Below are 11514 nucleotides of genomic sequence, written 5' to 3'. Positions count from 1 at the left end.
CCTACCCCAAGTACCACTGAAAACATTCAACCCCTTGGCTGGTCAAGTCAACTTTCTCAAAGCTCACATGAGGGGTCATTGAATAATACAATGGTGGAAGTCGGGGCGTATGTCACAATACAGGATGAGACTGAAAATGAATTTCAGGAGGTCCTATCAAGAAACTCAAAAAAAAGGAAAAAGATTTCACCAATCAAAAATAATACCCCTTCCCATAATCCAACATTCCCCTCACAAAACCTTGGAATTTACTTAAAAATCACTCCAGATACCCCCTTTGAGATAAAAAAGGTAGCTCTTTTGAGGGTTGCAATCTTTAAAATGTTAAAATCAATGTTTTCATTAAACATTAACCGTGATGGATCTCTGCTAATAGCCCTTCAAGATTCTAAATCAGCAGACATATTACAGAATTCAAAATCTCTTCTTAACATACCAATAAAATCTGTTCTCTGGTCCCCAAACCAAAACCCAACTAAAATAGTAGTGTATAACATCCCTCCAGAAATTCCTATTCAGGATCTAAAAGAAGGACTCTCTGACAGAACTGGTAACCCAATCCCAGTAGCTGATGTAACCCAATTGGGTAAACCAGATGCCAATGGCCAAAAGTTAAGCAAGTCTTTCTTATTCACACTAAGAGAAGAAAATAATAACCTGGATCAGATATTCCTATTTGGACAAAGGAAACCCCACAAGCCCTACAAGCCAAAACCTATCCAATGCCAAAAATGTCTAAGACTAGGACACACAAAAAACACATGCAGTGAAACATTACATGAATGCAATTCTTGTAAAAACTCCCACCCCACTGGAATGATAAATTGTAAAAACAATCAGCCAAAATGTATCAACTGCAATGGTCCCCACGATTCTACTAATAAAACTTTATGCCCTGTATATAAAAAACGAGCACTAACACTCCAAATAGCAACAGAAAAAAACATACCTTACCCTTTTGCAGCAATGGAAGCAAATGCAGCTCAATCACACCTGACCAAAAACTTTATGAAACCACCCAACCCTCTCACCCACAGACCAACCATTCTACCAAAAGCATCAAGCACCCCCAATAAGACTCCTTCCTCAAAGCAACCAAGCTCACATTCCTATAAGAGAGGTTCACCCTGGACAAACCTTCCAGCCTCTACAAGTAATGATAGAATATCAGAATGGCCACCTCTCCCGAGTAGAAATGAATCAGAAGTATTAACGGGTATTAATCAAATTATCAACAAAAAGCCAGATGAATATCCAAATGAATTAACACCTAACATGTGCCTATTTATACTAAATTCTAATGCAGTACAGTCAATGAACCTAAAACAACCACAAAAAGCAAAAATAATAAGCGAATTGGCAAAGTTGTACCTACCCAATCACATGCATATCCAAGCAAAAAAAGATCTTGCTCTGCTCCTAGCAAAGCTAAAGATTGATACACAGCAAAATGAAAATTAAAACAACAAAGCAGCATATTTCAATACTTCAGTGGAATGTAAGATCACTTTCAGAAAATAAGTTAAATGAACTTTTATCTTTTATGAATAAAAATTCCATTGATATTGCTTGCCTTCAAGAAACCCATTTGACTAATAACCAACAAACAAAGTTTCCAGGATATACTATCCTGAGAAAGGATAGGTCTTCTCAGAGAAAAGGAGGTGGCGTAGCTATAATTTTAAATAATAATATTAAATTTTGCGGTATTAATTTCCCAGATTTTTCAAATGATGTTGATGTTATTGGCATCAATGTTTGGATAAATAATACAAAAACATACATATTAAGTCTTTATAACCCCAATGGCCAGACTACAGATGCCATGGATTTTTTCACTTATATTACTAATTCTAATATGCTAAAAAACATAATCATCTGCGGGGATTTTAATGCCCACAGTCTTCTGTGGGGGGATAAGCCAGCAAATAAAGCTGGTAAGCTCATTGAAAGATTGATTTCAAATAATGCCGATTTAGCAATTGCTACCCCTCCTAATCTAAATACATATTTTAACCCCAAAAGTGGTAAATTTTCAACTATTGACCTACAAATTGTTTCAATAAATATACTAAATAAAATTTATATTAAGAAAATTGAAAATCTATGCACTGACCATTTTGCAATAGTATCCTCTTTAAATGAACCAGCCAACATTCTCCCACATATCCCTAAATATGTCAACACCAAAGCAAATTGGACCTTGTTTAGAAATAAGCTTAATGAAGAAGTCCTAAGTTTAACCCAGAAATCTCATACCTCAGTTGTAACTGCTGACACGTGTGCTGAAGCTATGACATCAATATTAACAAATGCAGCTAATCAAGCTATCCCCAGAACTTCACCTAGGAAAACCATCCCTAAACACACCCCTAAAGCATGGTGGACAAAAGATTGCCAAATTATGTGGAGAATAAAAAATGCAACTAGGAGAGCATACCTAAGAAAACCATCCCCTGACACATATTTAAGTAAATTACAAGCAGAGGCTAACCTCAAGAGAACAATAACTAATGCCAAATATAATTATTGGAATAATTTTGCAAATAATCTTTCCAGAGAAACATCTGAGCCAAGAATACATAGACTTATAAGCAAAATCTGTGGGAAAAAAACATCCTCCAACCCTCTTATGTATGAACTAATACATGAGAATTCCCACTATGATAACGACACTGATAAGGCAAAATTATTTGCCTCCCTTTTCTCAAAGAAGCTAACATCAAAAAACCAAAATATCACCACACAAATCATGACAAATCCTATTTACCAGCCCCGACCAGGTTCAGAATATATAAACCATCCCTTCTCGATACATGAATTGAATAATGCAATTCAGCATATCAAGGCCAATGCTACAAGTAGCTATGATAATATACACCCTATATGGATAAAGAATCTTTCCCCTTTGTACAAACAGGAGCTCCTAAATTGCTATAACCATGCATGGGCTACATCCACATTCCCTAATATCTGGAAATGTTCATCTCTTATACCAATTTTAAAGAAAAATAAACCTAAACATGACCCTCAGTCATATAGACCCATAATGATTACCCCAGTGCTGGGAAAATTAATGGAGAAAATGATTTACCATCGGCTGCTTTGGTTTGTTGAGAAGAATAATCTGATACCTCATACTCAAACTGGCTTCAGGAAACACCACTCATCAACAGATGCTTTCATAGTGTTAACAAATGCAATAAATGAATCCCTATCAAAAAATAATGTCTTAACTGCTGCATTCCTAGATTTTGAAGGAGCTTATGATAATGTTGACCACCAGATTCTATTAGTTAAACTTACAAACCTTGGACTACCCCCCAAACTTGTATCCTTCATAAAATCCTTTATAGAAAACCGAAGTTTCATTGTTTGTGTAGGTTCAGCCTCTTCACCCAAAACTCCAATAACCAAAGGCCTTCCACAGGGTGCAGTCCTGAGCTGCCTCCTATTTTCACTTTTTCTGTGGGACATGAACCTCCCACATACCAATCTACAGTACGCTGACGATCTGGTATTATGGGCAACTGGCAATACCTTCGAGATTACGCATTCAAAGTTGCAAAATGCACTTTTCCAATTTGAAAAGTTCTCCCAAAAGTCCATTTTACCTACTGCACCCACAAAGTCAAAAATTATCCAATTCCACCATAAGCGAAATCATTATGATGCTAGGCTAACATTAAATGGAATACTTATCCCAGAGGACAATCAAATTAATTACCTAGGGCTCATACTTGACCAAAAACTAAATTTCCACCTCCACATCACAAATACAATAAAAAAGTGCTATAGAAAAACAAGAATAATTAAAAGGCTACTAGCCACACCTTGGGGCTGTAATGAGAAAACACTAATCCAATTTTATAAATCATATATAAGGCCCCATATTGATTATGGCCTCATAGTGTATGGTGCTTGTGCTAAGACCCACATGCAAAAAATCGAAACGACACAAAATGATATAATTCGTCTTATATTTGGTCTTAGGAAACCAACAAAAACTAAGTTTCTGCTTACTGAGAGTGGACTATCACCAATAAATGAAAGAAGAAGATCTCTACTAATTAAGTACCTTACAAAAATTGAAGCCAATGATTCTCATACCCTGCATAACTGGTTAAGAAATCCATCTATGTTTAGAGGCGTTGCAAATGAATATGCAAATATCCAGAAGAAGTTCCCAGTGCCAGTAAAATCTATTGCACCCACATTCCCCCAAACCCCCCCTTGGAGTTGGTCAACCCCCATAATAAAGACTGACTTCTCAAAGTGGACCAAAGAACTTACCCCCATTTCTTTTATTCAGAAAAAATTTGCCGAACTAAATAATGTTGCTTATAAAAATTATTTCCAAATTTTTGTAGATGGGTCCAAAATGAATGAGAAAGTGGCAAGCGGAGCTTTCTTCCCAACCCATAATATCGCTTTAGGAGAGAGATTACAAGATAATTCATCTGTAATGTCTGCCGAGCTAAACGCCATAATCATGGCACTAGATTTCCTCATGGTTAATGAATATATGAAAGTTAATATTAAAAATATTATAATATATTCTGATTCTTTGTCAAGCCTAGAGCTTCTTTCGTCAGCTTCTCAAAATAAGATGGATATTGACACATTTCTTTGTCTTAGGATTATTGATATTTTTGCTACAAATGGTATTTTAACTCATATACAGTATATTCCAAGCCACTCAGGTATAATAGGTAACCATAAGGCAGATGAAATAGCCAAAAATGCTTTAAATATTGACCAGCCAAGTGGGAGACCAATCCCCATTAGAGATATTTACCGCTGGAGATTTACAGAGGTACTGATAATTAATAAGAATCCTACCCCATCACCTTTCCCAAGTAAGCACCTTTCCAAGATTTATCATAGGATTCGGTCAGGTTCAAATGGGCTAAATTTTCAGGCATTTTCATATCAGATTCCTAATTCAAGTGGCGAAGTTCCCTCGTCCCCCCTTTGCAGGTCATGTAATCTTAAGAATGAAACAATAGATCACTGCCTATTTGAATGTAATATGCTGACGTCTGCACAGTATACCCTGCGACGTAAAATGTTAGAATGCTTCAAACACCACAAAATTCCACCAACAGCCAAGAGTCTTGCTGACCATACTCTCCCGCAGAGCACAGAGATCAATATATACTCTCTTATAATTCAACTGCTGGTATCAAAAGATATACTTCAAGAAATCTGAGCAGATACAAATCATACAAGACAAACCAGCTCCATAGCTCTGTCGATCTCACAGAGTGAGCCAAAAGGAAAAGGGCTAAATAGTATCAACTGAAAAGCCCGTCTGCTGAATAAGAAGAAGAAGAAGATAAAATAATTTGTTCAAAATGGCAGTTCAAAAAAGAATGTTAAAGCCTGTGCCTCAGAATAATTTTGAAGTTAAGAATACCACTTCACTGAAAACAGCTCATGATTGGGATGCTGAGAAAAAGGAATATGAAGTTGTTTTTGATGATGGGACTATGACTTTTTTCTGGTGAGTGGACATTAGTGGGTGATATCATACACCTGTAGGTAAATATGTGAGAGAATTAAAAGTGAACATCAGGGAAAAGCTTTAAATAAACCTGAAATATTTTGAAGACTAGTTTAAAACAATGATTAATAAGCCTATCTAGGCAGTAGATTCATGCATAGCCTATTCATGTAATTTAGCTAGGAAGAAAGTTGATACACCACATGAGGTAAATATTTACATGTTCCTATAACACAGCTTACATCACACAAGGCATACAGCTTAGATTTTTTATCCATTCATTGACATAGCCTATATAATTTATCTCAGGAGCACAGGAAAGGCAATTGGAGACCATGGAATCAAATGGGGAGGAAGAACGCTCCTGGAATTAGATTATGCTGATGATTCAAGCATATTAGATGAAAGTGTGAGCAAAATGAATGAATTTTTAGAGGTTTTACGAGTTCAGGGTGCTAAAATAGGCTTGAAAATTAATGTTAAGAAGACTAAGTCACTAAGGTTAGGAATAAGTGAAGATGAACAGGTGACCTTAGGTAACGAAAAGATTGATCAGGTTGGGAGCTTCAGTTGCCTTGGTAGTATTATTAGTAAAGATGGTGGGAGCAGTGAAGATGTTAAAAGTAGAATAGCTAAAGCTCAGGGTGTTTTTTCACAGTTAAAAAAAGTTTGGAAGAATAGAAAGATAAGCCTACAAACCAAGATTAGAATATTGGAAGCTACAGTGATGACAGTGGTCAAATATGGCTCTGAAGCATGGACACTCCAAAAAGCAGATGAAAATTTACTAGATGTTTTCCAGAGAAATTGCCTACGGATTGTTCTGGGTACCCGGCTGAGTGACTGTATTTCAAACAGTAGGTTGTACAAAAAGTGTGGTTCAATCCCGCTTTCTGGGGCTATAATGAAAGAAAGGTTGAGATGGCTAGGCCACGTTCTACGGATGAAGGATGACAGATTACCGAAGATTGTCCTTTTTGGCCAACCGTCTGGGGCTACACGGAAAGCAGGTCGTCCTTGTCTGGGTTGGGAGGATGTCATAAATAAGGATTTAAAGGAAATGGGAACTTCCTGGGAGGGTGTAAAGAGGGAGGCTTTAAATAGATTAGGTTGGAGGAGGAGCGTGCGTAGCTGTGTTGGCCTCAGGCAGCTTGGTGCTGCAGTGAGTTATTAGTAGTAGTAGTAGTAGTAGTATTCCTGTTTAGTAACAAGATGTCATGGTGCTTCCATTTTAGCCAGTACTTGCTCAAGAAGTTTGCTTAGTTAAATCAGCAAAAACTGGTTTACCATTCTTTATTTGGATACAGTTAGCTTAGGTTTTCTGAAATAAACTATATTATAGCTATATGCTGATTAAATATTTAATTAGCCCACCTTAATTTACACTTTGTAGTGAATTAGTTACAAGAAATATAATGCTGGACCTATGGCAATAGATCCAGTTGCTGTGTTTAGGTCAAGCAACAAACCATCAGGACTATAGAGTGCTGGAGAGATGAAATTTAAGCCCACTTGGTAACAGTAACCACATTGGTAGATACTGTTCAAGAACCATGCTCCATCAGTTTAAAGTTGGCACCACCACACAACAGAAGTATATAGGGTTGGTATTTTGATTAAGTAGCCTAGCCTATTTGATGTAATACATTCTTGATTACCCCCCTTCCATAATACTACTACTGCTACTAATAATAACTAACTGTAGCACCAAGCTGCCTGAGGCCAACACAACTATACATGCTCCTCCTCCAACCTAGTCTGTTCAAGGCCTCCCTCTTTTTACCCTCCTAGGTAGTTCCCATTTCCTTAAATCTTTATTTATGACATCCTCCTAAACAAGACAAGGATGACCTGCTTTCTGTGTAGCCTTAGATGGTTGGCCAAAAAGGACAATCTGTCTTCCTTCATCAACAGAATATAGAATAGCCATGTCAATCTTTCTTTCATTACAGCCCTAGAAAGCAGGATTGAACCACATTTTTTGTACAACCTACTGTTTGAAATATGGTCAGTCAGCTGGGCACCCAGAACAATCTGTAGGCAATTTCTCTAGAAAACCTCTAGTAAATTTTTGTCTGCTTTTTGGAATGCCCATGCTTCAGAGCCATATTTGATCACTGTCATCAGTGTAGCTTCTAAAATGTCTAAACTAACTGTCATAGCAATATTCTAATCTTGGTTTGCAGATTTATCTTCCTATTCTTCTAAACTTTTTTTGACTATGAAAAAACACCCTGAGCCTTAGCTATTCTACTTTTAACATTTTCACTGCTCCCACCATCTTTACTAATAATACTACCAAGGTAAGCAAAGCTGCCAATCTGATCAATATTTGTTACCCATCATCACATTTTCATCTTCACTTATTCCTAACCTTAGTGACTTTGTCTTCTTAACATTAATTTTCAAGCCTATTTTAGCACCCTGAACTTGCAAAACCTCTAAGAATTCATTCATTTTGCTCATACTTTCATCAAATATGCTTAAATCATCAGCATAATCTAAGTCCTGGAATTTTTTTCCTCTCCATTTGATTCTGTGGTCTCAAATTGCCTTTCCTGTGCTCCTTAAGACAAAGTCCATCAAAATGATCCATATAAAGGGGGATGGAACACAACCATGCTTAACTCCTGATTTAATACAAAACCAGTTGCTAACCTCATTTCCTACCTTAACCACAGCAATCACTTTAATGTATTTTCCTGGTATATCATATAAGGATAAGACCTTTGCTAATGCTCTTCTATCAACAGAATCAAAAGCTTGCTCATAATCAACAAAAATGAGGACCAAAGGTGTTTGACAACAAAGGGACTTCCCAGTTATTAACCTAAGAGTGAAAACTTGGTTGGCACATCCTCTTCCTTTTCTAAAACCACATTGTCCTTCTCTTAAAACTTTGTCTACAGCATCTCTCAATCTAAAAAGTGTCATATTACTGAGTAGTTTGCTACCTACAGAGATCAGACTAATGTCTTGATAATTACAACACTCACTCTTAAAGTTAAGAAAATGAAACTCTCAGTAATGAATCCAGGGCCAAAAATCTACTCTGGGAAGTTATTGTCAAGCTTCTATGTTAACCCCACCTCAGTAGAAATCTAATAGCTATTGAAATTTTCACAAAACAACATTTTACTTTAATTATCTGTTTTTTTTCTCTGGTTTTAGTTCTGACAATGCAATTCCTGTTATTTGAGTAGAATTTTAAGCCATATCAATGTTAAAATTTAAGAAATGTATCTGTAGAAATGAGACCTCATAAATTAGGATTGAGCAAAGTTTTAAAGCTGAAAACAGTTTCTTTATACTTCATTTAACCAAAAGATCTATTTTACAAGGCTTCACTTTTACCACACAAATATTCTTAAAGGTCTTCAAAAGTCACTGGCCTGTAGAGGGAGAAGGACTAGATGTAGATACTTCAGAATACCTTCCCAGGACATACTTTAGTCTATAGATCCCTGAAAGTTTCATTATCCTAACCTAATCCTTATTCAAGATAGCAAAAATAAGCAAAACTAGAATGTTGCCAAGACTTGGAAGAATTTTTAAAAAGAGCCAGAAAACCTTTGATAATGATGTCAGTTTTGCTGTGATATCTTTTTTGAGAAATTTCAAACTCTTTTTGAAAGTTCCTGCAAATCTGTTTTCAATTTGAGGTTGTGTTAGACAAACTGATTGTAGTGCCCCTGCTTGGGCTGTGCTAATTTTATGTCCACAATTTGAATTGTGAGAAGTGTCATCCAAATGCTCTACTCCATGGATACAATCTATGTGGGGGCACCAGCTCCAACATAAAGGCTAACCACCCAAAGATATTTCTTACCTAGTTACAATTCATCAAAATAAGCCTTGGACCAAGCTGATCTCTTGTCAAAAACCTTTTGTGTACCCATGTACAATGTATTCAGTCTTATCTGCAGTAGTTTACTGCAATACATAAAGTTTCACAACTGAATTTGACCAGTTCCTCTATTTATTGAACTATGTCAAACCAGCTATTATATGCATTGTTGAGACCAATCTCAGCCATGAGATACCAAGCAGTAAGGTTGCCATACAATGGTACATGCCACAGACAAGACTGGGTACACACTGACAGTTCAAAATATGGAGGAGAAATTGTTTCTATTCACATAGATAGTCATATACCATGTTCAACCCTTAATCTCCCAAATTACACAGACAAAGAAGCTCTGTGGGTTACTGTAATCCTCCCAAAGAAGTCTGTGATCATTGAGACTATGTGTAACCCCCTCTCCCCATCCTGCTAGACCAGTAGTTGAACTTAATTGAACTTATTGCTTGCTTTTGCTTATATATTAATGCTAATGCTTGTGTGCTTGCTTGCAGTTGCCTTATTATGCTTTTGTTACAGGTGCTTGGGTCAAATATATGTATTAACTGAATAGTACATCAAAGAAATCATTGTATGGTGTCAGAAGTTCAACATGGATAGTACACCAGCTCCATCAATCAACTGGTCAAGCCCCAACCTAAAATCAGAATGGAGAAAAATTAAGAGACATTGTGAGCTCATGTTTTCTGGTCCACTAAGTGGAAAATCAGATGCAGTGAAATGCTCATACTTACTGGTCTGGAGAAAAAGGACAGGATGTGTTCTCCACTTGGACCTTAACTGACGCGGAGGCAAACAAGCCAAAAGTATATCTAGACAAGTTCAAGAATTATATTCAGCCAAGTGCAAACCCATCTTTGCCAGATACATCTTTCATCAGAGAAACCAAGCGGATGGAGAGACCATTGAGTCATATGTCACTCAGTTGAAAGTACTTGCCAAGGGTTGTGAATTTGATACCCTAGAAGACCAGCTAGTTCAAGATCAGTTGGTCTTTGGAGTCAAGAATGCAAGAATCCGTGAGCAGCTTCTCAGTGAGGGAGCCACACTTACCTTGGCAAGAAAAGTTGAGTGCAGTCGAGTTATAGAAACTGTGCAAGAGACCCAAGCACTCATGCTTAACGAACAGGTGCAGATTCCAATTAAGCAGGAGGTGGAAGTGGTTCAAAGACAAAAAAATTCCCCTGCATGCTATTTCTGTGGTGGCCCATACTCAAGAAGCCATAAGTGCCCAGCAAAAGGGAAGCAGTGCAGCAAAGGCAGGAAGATGAACCATTTTGCCAAAATGTGCAAGAGCAAAGTAGTACATGAACTTGAAACAAGAAGCAAAGTGGAAGATGGGAGAGAATTCATGATTGAGTCCATTTCCACAGAAGAAAAGGTGGAAAAGCCTTATGCTCTGATAAAACTGACAGAAAACGATAGTGAATTGGCGTTCAACATAGACACTGGTGCTGAGGCCAATATTTTGCCACTCAAAGACTTCAACAAATTGGCAAGAAAGCCAGTACTGCTGCCGACTACTGATGTGCTGACCAGCTACACCAGAGAACAGCTAAAGGTACTGGGGACAGCCAACCTAAAAGTTCAATACAAGAACCAAACCCCCCAGACCCATACCTTCCATGTGGTCTGCACAGATAGAGCACCCATCCTCAGCCGCCAGTCCAGCAAACGACTTCAGCTGATCAAGTTTGTCCTCAGTGTCAGCAATCCAGCCCCAATCAGACCAGTCATCCAAAAACTCTTAAACGAATTCAGTGTTGTCTTTGAGGGCATAGGGACACTGCCTGGAACCTGTAAAATATATCTGAAAGAGGGTGTAATCCCTACTATACAACCACCAAAACGGGTTCCTTTTGCACTACAAGCTAAGTTCAAAGAGGAGTTAGACAGACTGGAGTCACTTGGAGTCATAGAAAAAGTGACCAAGCCAACACAGTGGGTGAATTCCTTGGTTCTAAGGATCTGTTTGAACCCTGTTGATTTAAACAGAGCAATTAAGAGACTGCATTACCCTATACCCTTATTTGATGAAGTAGCAGCGAAGTGCAAAGGTGCAAAGAAGTTCTTTAAGATGGATGCCTAAAATGGATACTGGTCAATGGTGTAGGACAAACCATCATCTGAATTGACAACATTCAAC

At 37.5% G+C, this 11514-nt stretch overlaps 1 protein-coding gene across 1 annotated transcript in view; it reads left to right on the top strand.

Annotated features, from left to right (window-relative positions):
* The first annotated feature begins 5319 nt into the window (after window positions 1-5319).
* Window positions 5320-11514, top strand: part of LOC136041662 (phosphatidylserine synthase 2-like) — a 60646-nt gene continuing 54451 nt past the window's right edge. Inside the window, exon 1 of the mRNA XM_065726374.1 lies at window positions 5320-5506. Coding sequence (XP_065582446.1) covers window positions 5358-5506 — 149 coding nt within the window. The 5' untranslated portion in view covers window positions 5320-5357. The remainder of the gene's footprint in view (window positions 5507-11514) is intronic.

The sequence above is a fragment of the Artemia franciscana genome, unplaced genomic scaffold, assembly GCF_032884065.1.
Source record: "Artemia franciscana unplaced genomic scaffold, ASM3288406v1 PGA_scaffold_32, whole genome shotgun sequence".
NCBI lineage: Eukaryota > Metazoa > Arthropoda > Branchiopoda > Anostraca > Artemiidae > Artemia > Artemia franciscana.
Note: the sequence above shows the minus strand (reverse complement) of the source record. Positions and strands in the feature narration are given on the sequence as shown.